This window comes from Chenopodium album, chromosome 16, assembly GCF_948465745.1.
Source record: "Chenopodium album chromosome 16, dcCheAlbu1.1, whole genome shotgun sequence".
NCBI lineage: Eukaryota > Viridiplantae > Streptophyta > Magnoliopsida > Caryophyllales > Amaranthaceae > Chenopodium > Chenopodium album.
Window position 1 is genome coordinate 51,632,617 of NC_137849.1, and position 18,148 is coordinate 51,650,764.

At 36.6% G+C, this 18,148-nt stretch overlaps 3 protein-coding genes across 3 annotated transcripts; all 3 read left to right on the top strand.

Annotated features, from left to right (window-relative positions):
* Positions 1 to 2,920: 2,920 nt before the first annotated feature.
* On the top strand, positions 2,921 to 4,063 carry LOC145584550 (protein FAR1-RELATED SEQUENCE 8-like). Its single transcript, XM_081641363.1, has 4 exons — positions 2,921 to 3,452; positions 3,549 to 3,584; positions 3,667 to 3,679; positions 3,883 to 4,063. Exons 1-4 carry the CDS (start codon positions 2,921 to 2,923, stop codon positions 4,061 to 4,063), a joined length of 762 nt encoding a protein of 253 aa, XP_081497489.1.
* Positions 4,064 to 4,171: 108 nt separating this feature from the next.
* Positions 4,172 to 5,089, top strand: LOC145584551 (protein FAR1-RELATED SEQUENCE 1-like). Its single transcript, XM_081641364.1, has one exon. The coding sequence runs from the start codon at positions 4,172 to 4,174 to the stop codon at positions 5,087 to 5,089; it is 918 nt and encodes a 305-aa protein (XP_081497490.1).
* Positions 5,090 to 16,327: 11,238 nt separating this feature from the next.
* LOC145585914 (uncharacterized) lies at positions 16,328 to 17,907 on the top strand. The gene is made up of 3 exons (XM_081642620.1): positions 16,328 to 16,659; positions 17,123 to 17,191; positions 17,490 to 17,907. The coding sequence occupies exons 1-3, from the start codon at positions 16,462 to 16,464 to the stop codon at positions 17,664 to 17,666; spliced, it is 444 nt and encodes a 147-aa protein (XP_081498746.1). The 5' UTR covers positions 16,328 to 16,461; the 3' UTR covers positions 17,667 to 17,907.
* The last annotated feature ends 241 nt before the right edge of the window (positions 17,908 to 18,148 follow it).

The following is an 18,148-nucleotide window of genomic DNA, read 5'->3' on the forward strand; positions in this document are numbered from 1 at the left end:
GAATTTTATAATATAGTGTATTAGTGTATAGTTGGTGGTGGATTAGTAATGGAGTTAAGTATAATACAAGGAATTCACTTTTCACTTTTCACTTTTTTCACCTTTAAGGACCTCTGAGTAGTTTTTTTAAAATGGGTGGTAATCTGAGTAATTTTTTTAATTTAAGAGGTGGTAAAATAAAATAAAAAATTAAACGAGTGATTATTTTGAAAATGGATATATTTTTGGGTGGTAATTTAAAATTTTTCCTAAAATTAATGTGGGTAATTAAATAAATTCAATATAAGATAGAGAAATAAAATAATAGTATTAGATTTTTTTTGAAGGGAAATAATATTATTAGATTAATTAAGGGTATATATGGTTAATTAACATATTTAGTAGCAATTGAAAAAAAAAAAAAAAAAAGGCAAAGTCCCTAAACTTTGGTCCAGTCAACAATAAAGTAAGGCAATGTCCCTAAACTTTGCTGATTCATTGTACTAGCCACCACAATTGATGAGTCATTGGTGATTAAGGGACCAAAATCAGACTTTTAAAAGTATAGGGACCAAAATCAAACTTTTGGCAAAGTTTAAGGGTCGAATTTTATGTTTACTCGAGACTACGAGGGAGAATGAAATACAAGTAATAAGATCCTTAGCAAATCCTCGTACTCATCAAGAAGTGTTTTCCAATATAATGTCAGACTCATTTGGTAGGTTTCTTACCAAATGAGAGTTTTTGGGATAGTAGATTAGGAGCGCGCCCCCATTAATCCCCCCGATAAACAAACTGAATATATCCCAAGACACAAATAATAAAGTAAGAATAAAAAATGTTAGAAGCTGAATAGAATAATAATTTGTTTAGAAAAGTAGCAGTAACCGTGGGTCCCTATGTCAGCTAACGGTGTTAGGTTTGTCGTTTCCTTCCACTAACCATAGTTAGTAGTTTGTTTGGACTTGTTTTCTTCATTTCTATTCCATTTTCCTCATATCATGGCGTGAAATGGGTCTGTTTCTTAAATTTTATCCCTGAAATTCACTCCCCACAGCAAATATAGTTAATAATGGCGATAAATCATTGAAATTAGTACTCGAATTTGTGGTATTACTACTCGAATTTCTCTAGTAATTAGTGTCTAGCCAGTGAAAGGGCCGTGGGGAGAGGGATATTATTAGGGTATTAATTTGTTAGGGTTTTAATCGACAGGTGATTGCAATTCTTTGTGAAATTCATGGAGGTCGGTGTTCCCCGTTGATTTTTTTTTTCTGTTTCCTGGACCTTTGGGTGTACTTGTTCTTCGAGCTATTCGAGCTTCTTCTTGTAGGTATGTAAATTGAATTCAGCATAGTCTTTCCGTTGGAATTAATGTGGTTTGTACTGCGTTTGTCGAACTTTTGATGTTTCGATTTGTTTGTCTACTATTTCTTTTCTTTATTATTATTTGATTAGCACTATTATTGAGTATACTCGTTGGAAATTTGGAATTGAAATGTTTTACCCCCGCATAGTGTAGCTTGGTTGTTTGCAATGTTTTACCCTCGTATACAATGTCTGAAAGTATGTCGACTTTGTTTGTAAAATCTGCAATATTTTCGAGTAATGTTTACCCCCATATAGTGTAGCTTGGCTGTTCAAAATAAGTGGTAAAGGAATGGTTGATGTGGTCGAATTGGGTGACCAAAATGTTTCATGTGGTTCAATAGGCTAATAAATAAAACTTTAATGCTTTCAAAATAAATAAATAAATAAAACTTTAAATTTCAATGAGGGGCTGGCTTGTTCTTGAGCACTAAGACAATTTTGCTATTAAAGCACCAGCTAATTAATATCCCCACAATACTAGCTAATACCCACTTTACAAACATGATTAAGCATATCAACCAAATATTAGTAAACCCAGAAAATGCAACTGAATCATAATAAAAAATGTGCCACCTGATTGTGTAATAACGAGAGGCTTACTATCAAGCATTGACTTCCTGTCATCTTTGGTTTCTGATATTGACCATTTGGGTTATATTCATTCGATCAGCTCCTTTCTTACCTACATAGATAGAAAATAATTACCATTTTCTGGCATGTTCATTTAATGCAACCTGTAATTTTTTAACTTGTATATATGCAGGTTTCTTTTAAGTACAAGTTGTTTCAGGGATGGAGAATGTTAATTGGGGTCGTGTTGTGGATGATTGTGAAGTGGTTGAGGTGGGTGGTCTACATGATTTTGATAAAGTAGTTCAGGTTGGTGGTGGTGTGGATGGGTTAACAGTGCAGAATGTGGAACATTGTAATTCTCCTGACAAGGATCATGAGGGAAGGGTTATGTGTTATACCACCCCAACCAGGACGTTCACACTATCCACACTGTTGTTTCCAGCAACAAAGTAAGTATTGTAACTTGTGTTGAACCCCCGAGAGAAGGCATGGTATTCAAAACATGGCAGGATGTTGAAGCATATTACAAGGAATATGCTGAACAAGCAGGCTTTGGTGTTACAAGGGTTCAAGGCTCTTATTCTAAGGGGAAAGAACAGAGGGGCACAAGATGGAGTGCGAGTTTTGGGGTAGACCGGACATGAGGGCATTGAGGGAGGCAAAGAAGCGGGCTAAATCAATGGAGATTGGTGGTACTGGTGGTCTTGTTGGGGGTGTAATTGGGGAGGCGGAATTAAGTCGTGGCAAGCGTAAATCAAAAAGATGTGAGTGTGAAGCTAGGATCTACGCAAGTGTTAATGGAGTTGGGGAATGGGTGTTGAGAACAGTTGTGTTGGAACATACTCATTTAGTGATCCCTGGCAATTCTAAGTTAGTTAAAGAGTATAGAATGAAGAATTACACATCCACTGTCCGAAGGAAGTTAATGAATTACTACGAGGAGAGGGTCTCAGGTACTGTTAAGGAAGTTAAGGAAGTTAGTTAAAGAGTATAGAACATGACAATGACTGTTAAGGAAATACAGCATGAGGTGTATAAGGAGCGTCGACTGAAGATGGTTGGAGGAGATTCTGCTGCTATGATGTCATACTTTGAGTATATGATGGCTAACAATCAGAACTTTTTTCATGCACATCGATTAGATGTAGAAGGGCGGTTGAAGGATGTGTTATGGGTAGTTGCACGTAGTCGGGCTGCCTATGAGTACTTTGGGGATGTCGTTTGCTTTGATGCGACTTACTTGACAAATGAGTACGAATTACCTTTTGCTAATTTCGTTGGGGTAAACCATCATGGTCAATCTATTTTGCTAGGATGTGCATTAGTGTCGCATGAGGATTCCGATACTTTCCGGTGGATTTTTCGCCAATGGTTGTCTTGCATGGGAGATAGACCACCTACAGCCATTTTGACCGATCAGGCAGCTGCGATGCGTAAACCCCTTAAAGAATTGATGCCTAACACTAGGCATAGGTGGTGCATCTGCATATCCTCTCTAAATTTCCGAACAAGCTGGGTAAATTGCCAAGGTAAATTCCGTATCTTTGGAACTCATTAACTGTCATTACACCATGTAACTGCAAGTTTTATGCTCTATTCTTCCTGGGATGTGTGTCACTTTGTAGTAGGATATGGTTCATGGATTGTGTTTGATGTTTCTGGTATGTGCTTCACTCTATATTAGGATATTGTGGAACACTTTAGATGTTAGTATTGTCCTGTTCTCCATGTTCTGTTATACAGATGCATTCCATCTGTTTGGTATTTTAATGTTCTGACCTTAATAAGTTGTCTCCCTTATTCGTTGATTTTTATAACATTAGGTCAACTCATAACTTATTCTTATGAGACTTATGACATTCAGAATACTGTATATTTTTTCCTCGTTAGTTTTCATATTTCATGTCTGCATCTCGCTTGTGGATAATACTGATTGGTTTCCCGGGTCAAATGTCATAGGTATAATGATTTCAAGAACATTATGAAATCTGTGATTTATGAAAGTTTTACCCCGGATGAGTTTGAAGCTACGTGGGGTGCTGTGATTAAGGAGTTTAAACTGGAGAGCAATGAGTGGCTTACTTATATGTTCAAAGATAGGCATATGTGGACACCCTGTTTCATGAAGGAGCATTTCTAGGCAGGGATGAAGACCACTCGGAGAGTTGAGAGTATCAACAGCTTTTTCGACGGCTTTGTGAATCGTAAAACCAAGCTACATGAATTTCCTGTGTAGTATTCAAGAGCGATGACAAAGCGAGTCAAAGATGAAACAGATGTTGATGCAAATTCTTCCAAATACGTTCGACGCTTGATCAGTGGTTTCAGGGTAGAAAAGCTCTTTCAGAATATTTACACAGACACTAAATTCCAGGAACTCCAGACAGAGTTATCAAGATTGATGTACTATTATTTTCGCGATGAAAGAATGGTGTCTGACAATCTGGTTGAATACCTAGTGGAGGATCGGGTGTGGATTATTCCAGATGGTCATAGCGAGGAGGTCATGACAGACAAGAGACGGTTTTACCGGGTCACATTCGACACCTTAAGCAAAGAGGTATTCTGTGATTGCCGGAAATTTGACACATTTGGCATTATGTGTAAACACACCATTAGAATACTGGATCAGAACTTGGTATTTGATATACCAGAGAAATACATCGTCACTCGATGGCACAAGGATGTTCAACGCAAACACACCCGGGTTAAAGTTCCATATCATGATCCCTCTAAATCGACTAATGTTAGAAGATTCAACAAAATGATGTCATCTTTTGAGCCACTATGTGAAGTTGCTTCTAACGTGGATGATGACGCTGTCCAAAATGTTCTTAATGCCCTAAGTAATTTGAAGTTGGAAGTCGATAATTTGAAAAAGAAGAAAGACGAACTTGTCACGATTACAGAAGTCCATCAATTCCCTAATGGTGATCCAACTGATATAGAGTTTGAGGTCCCTCTAACTGGACCTGTTGCTGATCTTTCTGGTGATGGCAATAATGGTCAAAACACTCAACTCCAAACCGAAGTTCCCACGAGTGCTGCCCTGCAATTGAGTTTGCCTAAAGCCACATATCCTGTCCTGGATCCCGTGAAGAAGAAGAGGCCAAGAGGGCGACCTAAAGGCAGCAGACATAAGAGTCTTGCCGGAAAATGGTTATAAGAAGGACAAGCCAAAGGAAAGACGACCTGATGTAAGTCAGTTTTTATAACTCTATTCGCTCTATTCCTGGTGAATTTTAATAACTCCAGTCAGTTTTCCTTACATGGTTGTCTCAACTATATTACATATTAATTTTTTTTTTCTTTCCCCTACGTTTGTCCCAGCTTACAACGCAGTTCATACTTGTAGGGAATATTTCAAGCATCCCACACTTGAGCCCCACTGTGATCATACACTTAAGCATGGTGGCGTCCAAAGAGAAGGAAGCTAGAGTAAAAGAGTCGCCAACAAGTTTAAGGAACTTGTAAACCGTTCACAGGGTGAAGGTTACACCCCTTAACGATCCAGGAGATCGTTAACTCCAATAGGTCTAGAACCATGACTGGAAGTTCGGGGATGAAGGTACAAATCCAACCTAAAAGAGATTGAACCTGCCCTAATAATAGGCCTCTACTTTATTCTTCTCATATTTATATGCGCTTTCTGACTAACATACAATCAATAGATTAACCCTAAACCTGCTTAGTCTATGTTGGTTGAATATTAATGCACAAACAAAACTATTATTGGTGATCACTTGAATTGTAATCATATTGACCTAAACAAGATTATTGATTATCTTATTAAGCATGATTACAAGTACAAATTCCCTTTACATGCATAAAAGGCGTGATCAAGCAATAACAATAAAAATATGTCAAGCAACATAATAATCATCATCATAATCAAAGCTTAATTATAATAGCAAGATCCTAGGCATGATACTAACAAGATTAATAACAAACCCTAGCATGTCACATAAAGATCAAAGCTTTATTTCTAGCATGATACTAACATGATATAAAGAATAGGAAGCATCATGATATTAGAAATCTTAATTATTACCCTAAACATGATACTAGGAAGCAATAAAACACCTAACATGATACTGGGAATCAAAATAATCTAAGCATGAATTTTATATCAAAATAACAATTAAATTACTTACTTCGATTCCTCGTATCTCTTTCTAATAACAAAATACACGTGTTAGTAACTTCAAGGAAAATAATAAATCAAACAATTAAATTAAATAATTGGAATAGGGATTTGGAACCAAACCCTCAGAAATTATCAACCTTTCACGTCTAGGGCGAAGGCAACTTCGAACTTGGCTAGGTGTGTTTTGTAAGAGAGGAAGGTTTAGAAAAAGAATAGAGAGAGAATAAGCTTCTAGCTTTTAGAGAGAGAGAATAAGATATTGCTTAAGAGAGAGAATTAGAGAATTCTAGGTGATCTGAAAACGGAAGTCTAGGACCCTATTTATAAGAAAACAGTCCGAAAATCGATAGAAAGAGTAAGAATTCGAATCAGAATAAACTGGCTTCTGTCGCCAGGCGACAGACATCAGCGCCAGGCGACAGGATTAGCGCCAGGCGACAGACATTAGCGCCTGGCAACAGACTCTGTCGTCTGGCGACAAACTCTGTTGTTTGGCGCTAATTAAAAGATAAAACGCGCTTTATACGGAATCCTCTTCTTAATATAATTAAGCAGCAAATTCCGTGTTTATCAAATTAAAATCAGGTTTATCATAAAATACCTATTTTATTCTAAATAAAACTCTTAAAATATAATTACCAACCCTAATTCTATTAGAATTAAAAGGAACCTTCTAAATATTCTAGAAGATTAAAATCAATCCTAATAACTTTAGGAATAATAATTAATAGGCCCTCCTCTAGATCATTGGACTGCATATAAAATTCATTTCGAACCGAATTTAATTTAAGCCATAACTTCCTCATTATTCATCGGAATTGGGTTTATAATATATCGTTGGAAATCTCTTTACGAGCCCAATCCAACTACACTATTATTGGACCCTTATCATGGACCAAACTAAATTGGACTGGCTACTTTCATAAACAGAGTATAAAAATAAATATTTTCAAAAACAGGAAGGGAGATATTTTAATAAAAACAACCACATCACTAGACTTTTCACACTTTCACTTCGTTCGATGATCAAATGATGTGAAAGGTATTCATCACTGGGTTTGGTTTTGGGGAGACATATTTGGGTGTCTACAATACTGGACACATACTATCTTTCGTCTTTCAATGGGAAATTTCAGATTCACTCTATACAAAATGGTTGAGTCTTTGGTGATTTGTTCTATCACTTATTGTCACTTATTGCTTAAAGTCAACTGTTTGCTTATGGTTGTTAACAGGGTAAGAGGAAAGTGCCGAATTCAAAACTTGATGCACCGAACAACACCCAGTCATAGATTTTGGTGCTAACAAGGATGTAGATGTAGGAGTTTATAGGTACGAATGCGGAAAACATGAATCATATTCATATAGCACCTAATCCCAAGATCATGCATAACACATAAAGAATTAAAATTAATACCTTTGAAGCATGATTCCACAAGTGATCGAGAAAGAACAAAGGGAGATAAAGAACCCCAACCGTGATTCCTCTACTTGGTCCACGAGCATGGATCAAACCTCCACTAATGCTAGTTAGTTTTGATCGAACACTTCAATCAACCTTTGACGGAGATGTGAGTCACGAGCATGCCACAAACCACCCACGACACCACCACACGCGCCACCCAAAGAGGTGTGGCCGTACGGACAGGGAGGAAAAAGAGAGAGCCGAATAGAGAGAGGGAGAGAATTAGGGTTTTGGCCTTGGTTGCTTGATTCACAATTAACTGTTAATTGTTGTGTGTCATACAACCCTAGGTATGGATTACATTTATAGATCACATCTCTAAATAAATCCACATCAAGCCCAAAACATATTAAGCCCTTCTAACTATTCTAGCCCAACAATCAATGTAGCATGTCATAAACTCATGAGACCCAATAATGGGCTTCTAACTTGTTTAACCCAATGCTCTTGTGTGTAACCTCATAGGATCCATTCTAGCGGGCTTTGGACTATTTGACTAGCCTAAAGATCATTGATCATAGTCTAGCAACAGATAATGACGACCCAAAAGAACGAACTTATTATCTCCATAATAGTGATCCTTAATATATCTAATAATTGCACTTATCGAAGACATAATTCCTTCAATCTCCCACTTGTCTGAGATAAGTGCGCAATATTCAAATTCCTTAAGTCAATGTGTGTCGATTTGATAATATGATTGCATCTCATGTCGTGATCATATTAATCTACAAATCTTTTCTTGAAAAACTGAGTTAGAATTACAAAACAAATGATTACTATATAATCCATTTGAGCACGACCATGCATTTTCTGAATTCTCCCTCATCAAGGGGCCAAGACACATTCCTAATTAAATAGGTAGACTCAATCCAATCTTGCGGCAACCAAAGCTCCCACTAAACTCATGAAGTAACCGGGAAACACACTTTATAATCTCTAGTTACGGGAAGAGGTTTGAGTATACCACAATTAAATCAATCATTAAACGAAATCAGTGTTCCACTCATGTCAAAGGAATCCACTAATATATCCGGAAGCTCTATACTTGAGCTTCAAAGTAGATTTATAGTTCGATCATGCATCATTCATGCATATCCATGTGATTGACCAAGCTTCACTACGCTCCTATAGCCCATGAAACAGAGCTATCCAATCAATCTTACATGCTAGTCCATTAATTGAAATCATTTATGTCCAGTTTAATGATTCCGAACTAGGAACTGGAATAATATATGGATTTTGTTCACCTGTGGGGTTTTATTCACCAATTCATTAAATAATTAACCTGATGAACCCATCAATCCATAATTATTTTGGACATTTTATTTAATATTGAAACCACAATTAAATAAGAGAAATGATAAACTTCTGATTAAACATAATTCTGCCAATGAATGTATTACATATGTAATAAGTTTTTCTCTAAAAACAAATACAACTTAAATTACATCATTAGCCTCAATCCAGTTGCATCAAAATGTTTCTCATGCTTAGGCAATGAAAGGGGTTTAGTAAGGGATCAGAGATATTCTCATCCATATGAACTTTGCACATCTTGACATCTCCTCTGCCAACGATTTCTCGAATGAGATGATACTTCCTCTCAACATGTTTGGATTTGAAGTGTGACCTAGGCTCCTTTGATTGAGCAATGGTGCCATTGTTGTCACAATACAACTCAATCCCTTTTTGAGCACTTGGTACAATGTCCATCTCAATAAGGAATTTCTTAATCCAAACTGCTTCCTTAGCTGCTTCAACAGCAGCTAAATATTCTGATTCTGTAGTAGAGTCTGTGACAGTGCTTTGCTTCGAACTCTTCCAGCTCACTGCTCCTCCATTTAGACAGAAGATGTATCCAGACTGGGATTTAAAATCATCTCTGTCTGTTTGGAAACTCGCATCTGTATAACCCTTGACAACCAACTCATCTTCGCCGCCATATACTAGAAACATTCCTTTAGTCCTTCTCAAGTATTTAAGGATGTTCTTGGCAGCTGTCCAGTGCGCTTCACCTGGATTTGCCTGAAACCTGCTACACATGCTTAAAGCATATGAAACATCCGGCCTTGTACAAATCATGGCATACATTATCGACCCTACTGCCGAAGCATAAGGTATAATCGCCATACGTCTCATCTCGTCTGGTGTAATCGGACATTGAGATTTACTGAGCGTAATGCCATGAGACATGGGGAGAAATCCTCTTTTAGAGTCTTTCATCAAAAATCTGTCAAGAACCTTATCAACATAAGTCTCTTGACTCAATCCAATCATCCTTCGAGACCTATCTCGATGGATCTTGATTCCCAAGATGTACTCGACGTCACCCAAGTCTTTCATGGAGAAACAACTTTTTAACCACTCCTTGACTGACTCAAGCATTGGTATGTCGTTTCCCATGAGTATTATGTCATCTACATACAAGACTAAGAAAACTATGCTGCTCCCACTGGACTTCTTGTATACACAAGGTTCCTCTTCGCTTTTGATAAAACCAAACTGTTTGATTGCCTCATCAAAACGAAGGTTCCAACTCCTTGATGCTTGCTTCAATCCATAAATGGATTTATGAAGCTTGCATACCTTTCCAGGATTTTCTGGATCTTCAAAACCCTCAGATTGTGTCATATACACTTTCTCCATCAAGAACCCATTCAAGAAGTCGGTTTTGACATCCATCTGCCAAGTTTCGTAATCGAAAAATGCAGTAATCGCTAGAAGAATCCGAATGGACTTAAGCATTGCTACTGGGGAAAAGGTTTCATCATAGTCAATACCATGAATATGCCTGTACCCTTTCGCAACCAGTCTTGCTTTATAGATGTAGGCATTTCCATCCTTGTCTGTTTTAATCTTGTAAACTCACTTGCAACCAATAGGATTTACCCCATTAGGCAAGTCCACCAGGGTCCACACATCATTTTTAGACATCGATTCCATTTCGGATTTCATGGCCTCAAGCCATTCATTTGAGTTGGGGCTCGCCAAAGCTTGCTTGTAGGTTGTAGGTTCCTCATTCTTCAATAAGAAGATTTCAGAATCCTCAGTTAATAGAACTTCAACAAACCGTTTGTTTCTGATTCTGGTAGACCTACGTGGGGTAGGAGCAACAATAGAAATGTTCTATTCAACTCTTTGAATACTTTCGCAAGAATTAGATTCAAGTGGGACGATAGGAGTCTCGCTAGTTGAATTAGCTTGCTCCGACGCATGGTTATGTGCCCTCGCCTCTGATGTGGAGTTATCCACATCCATTTGTTGCTCGTCTCGAATTTCTTCGAGAACTACTTTACTCCCACTTGGCTTTCTAGAAAGGAATTTCTTTTCTAGAAAGACACCATCGCGAGCAACAAACACTTTGTCATCTTCGCGATCGTAGAAGTAATACCCTCTTGTCTCTCCCACAAAGAAACACTTGTCTGATTTAGGGTGTAGTTTGTCGCTTTGTAAACGTTTTACATAGGCTTCACATCCCCAAATCTTGAGAAAAGACAAATTTGGAACTCTTCCATTCCATATCTCATATGGTATCTTTTCAACTGCTTTGGACGGGCTTCTGTTCAATACTCTGGCAGCTGCTCCTAGTGCATATCCCCAGAATGATATGTGAAGATCAGTAAAGCTTATCATGGACCAAACCATGTCCAGTAAGGTCCTATTTCTCCTTTCTGACACCCCATTTAACTATGGCGTCCCTGGAGGGGTTAACTGTGAAAGTATTCCACAGTTAATCAGATGTTCATAAAATTCTTGGGTGAAATTTTCACCACCATGATCAGATCATAATGCTTTAATTGTTCTCCCAAGTTGGTTTTGTACCTCATTCTGGAATTCTTTGAACTTTTCAAAGGCTTCCAACTTCTGCTTCATTAAGTAAACATAACTAAATCTACTTAAATCATCAGTAAAAGTAATGAAGTATCTATATTGACCCCTAGCCTTTGAACTCATTGGTACACACATTTGTATGTATGAGTCCCAAAAGGTCACTTGCTCTTTCACCTACACCCGTAAAGGGTGACTTAGTCATTTTACCAAGCAAGCATGACTCACAATTTTCAAATGATTCATAATCAAATGTTGAAAGGAGTCCATCCTTATGTAATTTCTTGATGCGCTTTTGGTTAATATGTCCCAGCCTACAATGCCATAGGTAAGTTGGGTTTGATCCATCTGTTCTTTGCTTTTTATGATCTATGTTGTAGATATGAGTTGTATAATCTAAGACATACAAGCTATTAAATAATTTCGCTTTAGCATATAACATTTTTTCTTTGGAAATAAAACAACATTTGTCTCTTATTTCAAAAGAAAAACCTTCAATTCAGTATCTAAAATAGGAACTGAAATAATGTTTTTGGTAATAGTTGGAACATAATAACATTTATTAAGAACCAAAATTAAGCCAGATGGAAGTCTCAAATGATAATCTCCAATAGCAAGTGCAGCAATTGTTGCTCCATTTCCTACTCGGAGTGTGACTTCCCCTTTTGCTAATGCCCTACTCCCTTCTAGGCCCTACATGTTATTAACAATGTGTGCACCACAACCGGTATCGAATACCCAAGTTGAAGAAGAGGTAAGATTAATTTCTACAACAAAAACATCAACTCCTTACCTTCTGTTTTCACTGGTGTATAATGGGGACACCCTGGTGTATGGCGAAGCCAATCACCGCAATAGAAGCATTCGCTTTGTCTCCTTTTCAGGTACTCCTCAGCATGGTTGAGTAAAAGGTTGACTAATGTCACCGTCGAGCCCTCATCATTATGAGTAAGCCTGACTATATCAAAACCATCGTGGAGTGAGAACAAGATTATATCATGTGCGGAGTCATCATCAAACAGTTTCCCAAGGACGTCCATCTGATTGAATAAATCAATCAGTTCATTGACATGGGTCCTTACTGACTGACCAGGCATGAGTTTCTTAGCCATTATCTTACAATGAACACTGTAAGCCTCATACCTTATGCTGTCAGTCCAGGAATAGTAAATCTGAGGGATCAAATTAACGACCTCTCTTACATTGTAGTCGTTGAAGTTTCCTCCTCCACTTCCTAATGCCCCAATGCCACCTCGACAGATGGCACAAAGACATTCACACAAGTTGGTTAACTCGTATTACCTGAACCTTCTTTTCCAACAATTTGGAATAGATTCCAAAATGAGATTCATGATTTTCTCTGCATCCGAAACAATTTTCGCATGCCTTTCAGGATCATAACCTTCAGTGTACTTGCCCTCAACAGGTATGTATAAACGAGATTCAAGCTTATGGCTTATGAGAACATTTCTCAACTCGTTCTCCCATTCCCTGAAGTTTCTGAGATTCAGCCTTAAATTTAGTTTCGTTGGAAAAATAGTGTTGTCATTATAGTTATTCATCTACAAACAAAAACAAAACGAGGCAAAGTTCATTAATTATGTTTAATATTTTTAAAGTACCATAAATGATTTAAATTGGTAACTTTAAAGCATTTATTCAATATTAAAATGATCCCTATTGAATTAAATGATTCCAAGACCCTTTATTTGTGTAATAGTTGACCGGACTGAGGCCCTACCATCAAGCATTACATTTTCAAGGTGAGTAAACTCTTTACTGATTACAACTCTTTGTAACTCTTGGTTGAATAATTAACCATCACATGTTTAATTATTACACTTAGCTTCAAGGTTCTAAACGCTTTAGGTAACCTTGTTGAGTATAACCAATTAAATGTGTAGAACGTGATCTACCCCAAATTACCTACGATAACAAGTGACACTCTGCTGAGGTCGACCCATCACTCATCATCTAAGGATTGTTGGGTATTCAATTGGAAAATCAACCTCAATATTACTAGGACCTAGATTCAATTATGTTGTGATTATTTAGTGAACTCTAACGCATCATCAATCAACATAAAATAAATCTAACATGCATAATCTACTAATGCATAAATAAAACATGACATAGTATGGCCCCTTTTTTTCTTTTTTTTATTTTAATTTAAATAAAAACAAAACAATTTTGTGAAATTAAATTAATCTTAATGTGGTCCAATTAATTTCAAAATCAAATCATATTCAATCTTGAAATTAGGGTTCTTCATGAAATTAATCCCCAATTTAATTTAACTCTTAAATTAAATAATTTGATCATGAAAAATTCATAATTTAACATGAAATCAAATAGATTAAATTCTATAAACACATAACAATCGAATTAAATCAAAACCAAAACACAAATTTCACAAATTTGGGTTTAGGGTTTTCAAATTTTCGAAAAATTAGGGTTAGGGGGGTCGAAATTTTCGATCAATATAGGGCAAAATTTGAATCAAATTAAGGCTAATTTGGAGCAATTTAAACAACTTTTAATGATTCTATATTGTTAAATCACATTTAATATAATAATTGACCCATAATTAAATTATTCTCCCTCCTAATTGAATTAAAATTGTGGATTATCAAAGAATTAATATTCAATATATGTACATGCATAGGATAACTGATACCACTGTAGGAGTTTATAGGTACGAATGCGAAAAACATGAATCATATTCATATAGCACCTAATCCCAAGATCATGCATAACACATAAAGAATTAGAATTAATACCTTTGAAGCGTGATTCCACAAGTGATCGAGCAAGAATAAAGGGAGATAAAGAACCCCAAGCGTGATTCCTCTACTTGGTCCATGAGCACGAATCAAACCTCCACTAATGCTAGTTAGTTTTGATCGAACACTTCAATCAACCTTTGACGGAGATGTGAGTCATGAGCACGCCACAAACCACCCACTATACCACCACGCGCGCCACCCAAAGAGGTGTGGCCGTACGGACAGGGAGGAGAGAGAGAGTCGAATAGAGAGAGAGAGAGAATTAGGGTTTTGGCCTTGGTTGCTTGATTCACAATTAACTGTTAATTGTTGTGTGTCATACAACCCTAGGTATGGATTATATTTATAGATCACATCTCTAAATAAATCCACATCAAGCCCAAAATATATTAAGCCCTTCTAACTATTCTAGCCCAACAATCAATGTAGCATGTCATAAACTCATGAGACCCAATAATGGGCTTCTAACTTGTTTGACCCAATACTCTTGTGTGTAACCTCATAGGATCCATTCTAGTGGGCTTTGGACTATTTGACTAGCCTAAAGATCATTGATCATAGTCTGCAACACATAATGACGACCCAAAAGAACGAACTTATTATCTCCATAATAGTGATCCTTGATATATCTAGTAATTGCACTTATCGAAGACATAATTCCTTCAGTAGATTCTTCCTCGGATCACTCGTTCGAATCCTAAAGGTGTCCTTAATACCACAATGGCCATTTTGTATATGTAGGTCGGGTTTGACATTGATTTTGTGATGTGTGATGTATGAAGTCTAATCTACGACTATTGAAATGGAAGCAATCATGTCATTTTTACAATTTGTGTGGTTATGTATTATTGTATGATGAAAATGAAAGCTCCAACACGAAACATCATTTTGTTTGAGATTAGTAATGTAGCCTTGTCTGCATAATTATGTCATTCACAACCCAGTTTGTCTCATTTTCAAACATTATGGCCATTCACAGCCCAATTATGTTGGCCATTTGCAAACAATATGGCTAACCAACAACTAATCGAAATGAAGAGTGAAACAATAATTAATCGAAATGAAGAGTACAACAATAACTAATCAGACTAATAATCAAACAACTAATTGAAATGAAGAGTATGTATTAGACAACCCATCATTCTTTACTTTACCACTAACAACAACTAATAACAAGACAGTATGTATTTGAATGAGGCTAGTATTGGCCATAAACCAACAAATATAATGCAACTTTTAACCATAATCACCTGAAATATGGCAGGACACAATTCAGATTTCTTCAATTTCAATTGATGACCATGTTGATCGCCCTAAAGCAATCCAAAGGACATAAGATCATTCTTATGAATACAGCCTCAAACAATTTCTTCAAGTACACTATGCGTCCCCAATTTCACTAGCTACTTAAGAGAGAAATATATAATTAATTATAAGTAATAATAACTTTAGACCAGGAAACATTTCAGATTATACAGGTTTATTCAATTTCATCTTATCGCGAATCTCCTACACCGGAATTCAGCTCATCGGTTCGTTTACCAATTCAAATCTAATTACTTAAGCTAAATTTTCAAATTGAATACATTTCGTATCATCAAAAATAGAACATTCAAACAATCAATAAAGGCATACTGAATTCCCATTTCAGATTTTGTTTAATTAAGTAAGCTCATTCTTATCAATTCAAATCAAAAATCAAATTAATTAAACTCGTTCTACAAATCGAATAGATTTCGTAAGGTTAACGCGCATCTAAGTCAATATATGAGAAGACACATTAAAATGGAAGCAGTTGCTATATTTGAATTCTCGAGAATTCCGTAGATAATGCCAGTGTATCCAACTGAAGGGGTCAAGGTCGAAAAGGGGGTATGTTATGTTGGAGAAGGGGTCCAAGGTCGAAGAAAGGGTAAATGGGTCTAGGTTGAAGGAGGGTAAAGGTAATAACTTTTCTAAATAATAATTTAACTGTGTGACCCCAACTTAATCCTGGTTAGTACGCATCAGTAAATGGTCGTTTGACGGGGTTCAGCTATAAAGTTAATGCACAATTTTCTTTCCAGCGTTGCCCCCGCTTTTAAAGTGGGAATTCTCGAAAATACCCCCCGATAAACATTGTATTGTATGTTTATCGGGGAGATAAATTTGATCTCTCTCGTAAAGTAGTAATATCCTTACCGTCCTCTTTTCTCCCAATTCCCGAGTCACAAATCTAAGCCAGGGGAGCAAGCATACGAGTAACATTGATCATTGGAGAAGGAAGTGTGTGTTGGTGGGAGAAGCAAAAGGTTGGAAAGAGAGAGAAGATGAGAGGTGTTGGAGGACCGTTGCTGTGCATCGGAGATCTGCTGTGCGATGTTGGAGAATCAGAAGATAATTTGGAGCACCCAATTCCCCATATTCAAACACCTTCTCCTTCTCCATCTCCTTCTCCTTCTGCTTTGCCTTCTTCCTCTGATATCCACCTCGATCTTCATCCTTCTCGCCTTACACAACTTTTCCAGGTAAATTGTCTTTAAACTATGTAGTTTACTATTATTATCAAACCTTAAATTTACTCATTTATCACCCAATTAAATTCTATCAATTTTAATGTCCCAGAAAAGGTACAATCTCTGTTTGTGTTTTTGAGTTGTATTTTACAATCAAAGTTATATTCTTCGACGTTCTTGAGTTGTATTTTCAACCAAAGCTGTACTCTTTTTGGGGGGTTTTGGAAGGATACTACTCCCATTTCTCTTTCTTTAACAAATTAAAAGGGATATTATGTCAGTCATTAAACTATCTGCTTTGTTTGCTCTACTCAAATTTAGTTTTATTTATGGACATTGTTGATGAAATAATCACAATTCCTTTTATTATTCATCAAAATTTGCTCCATATTCAAGAATCTCTACTCAACTACTAGTGGTGTAGATTTCAATTCTGTTTAGAAATCAATCTCATTCCAATCATGGCTTGTTAAAGGAAAACTATGAGCAATTGAACAAGGCACTTGATGGGACAGATCATTCATGGACTAGTTTGACATTGAAGGTAAACTCATTCTACCTGTATAAAACCCCTCTAACTCTGACTACTAATTGTCATAGCATCATGCTACAATGCTTTTGTGTTCGCCGGGTTTCTTCAGTTGCCACTTACCAGAACTATTATACACTTTCATTGTCTTGCTTCCTATTCTTCATTGCTTGTAAACTTGTTTTTACTCAACTGCTTGCAATCCTTTCTTCTGCAAGAGCATTTGTCGTCACGCTTCTCTGTAGTATTCAGCTTCTGCTATCTGACCACTTATATTTTTCTTCTTTGCTCCCCTCCCCTCTTCTTCTCTTAGCTGTGTACTGCTTTGGATACTGCAAAGAAGTTGATAGAATCCACCAACTCAAACGTGACAGTGCTGTCAGAGAATGTTGGGGAACTTGAAAAGATGATCGGGAAAGGCGATTCTGCTATAGCAGAGGTCAGATCCATTCATAGTTGGATTGCTCCATCCAGTGAGAGTGAATCCTAATCACAACTCATTAAGCATATCTGTTGATAGTGAAGTGTAAATCAACTTGTGCCTTCTGGTAGAAAATGTCTGTGGATTTGCATTTGTTTTTCTTTGGTGTATGAAACGATGGGTTTCTCTTGTTTAGCTCTTCCCAGAGTAGCAGTTTGCTTCGTGCAAGGGGAAATAATCTCTTGGATTGGTTGATTAGTAAGACTGTAAGATTGAAATCTATTTTAAATAAAGAAAATACTTTTAATTACTATTTTTGTTTTGAGGTACTCTAGGATTGCTAAGTTAAGATTACACATTATAGATTTTTTTTTTTTTTGGCAATTATGAAAATGAATGTCGTGTAGAAAAACCATTGATTTGATATTGAGCAATGTTTTAAGTTGAAATTGTATAGCCATTGCATGGAGTTTTTACTCTTATTTTTTATTTAAAGGCGTCTGTACATATTGGATTCAGATTTTGATCATTAATTTTTCAGAAGATCCAAG

Bases quoted from the DNA above. Each gene is read 5' to 3' on its own strand.
- LOC145584550 (XM_081641363.1), top strand. From the start codon at position 2,921: ATGACAATGACTGTTAAGGAAATACAGCATGAGGTGTATAAGGAGCGT. The intron at 3,453-3,548 runs GTAAATTCCGTA...GTCACTTTGTAG, and splicing joins AAGCTGGGTAAATTGCCAAG to TAGGATATGGTTCATGGATT.
- LOC145584551 (XM_081641364.1), top strand. From the start codon at position 4,172: ATGACAAAGCGAGTCAAAGATGAAACAGATGTTGATGCAAATTCTTCC.
- LOC145585914 (XM_081642620.1), top strand. From the start codon at position 16,462: ATGAGAGGTGTTGGAGGACCGTTGCTGTGCATCGGAGATCTGCTGTGC. The intron at 16,660-17,122 runs GTAAATTGTCTT...GGCTTGTTAAAG, and splicing joins GCCTTACACAACTTTTCCAG to GAAAACTATGAGCAATTGAA. The intron at 17,192-17,489 runs GTAAACTCATTC...TTCTTCTCTTAG, and splicing joins GGACTAGTTTGACATTGAAG to CTGTGTACTGCTTTGGATAC.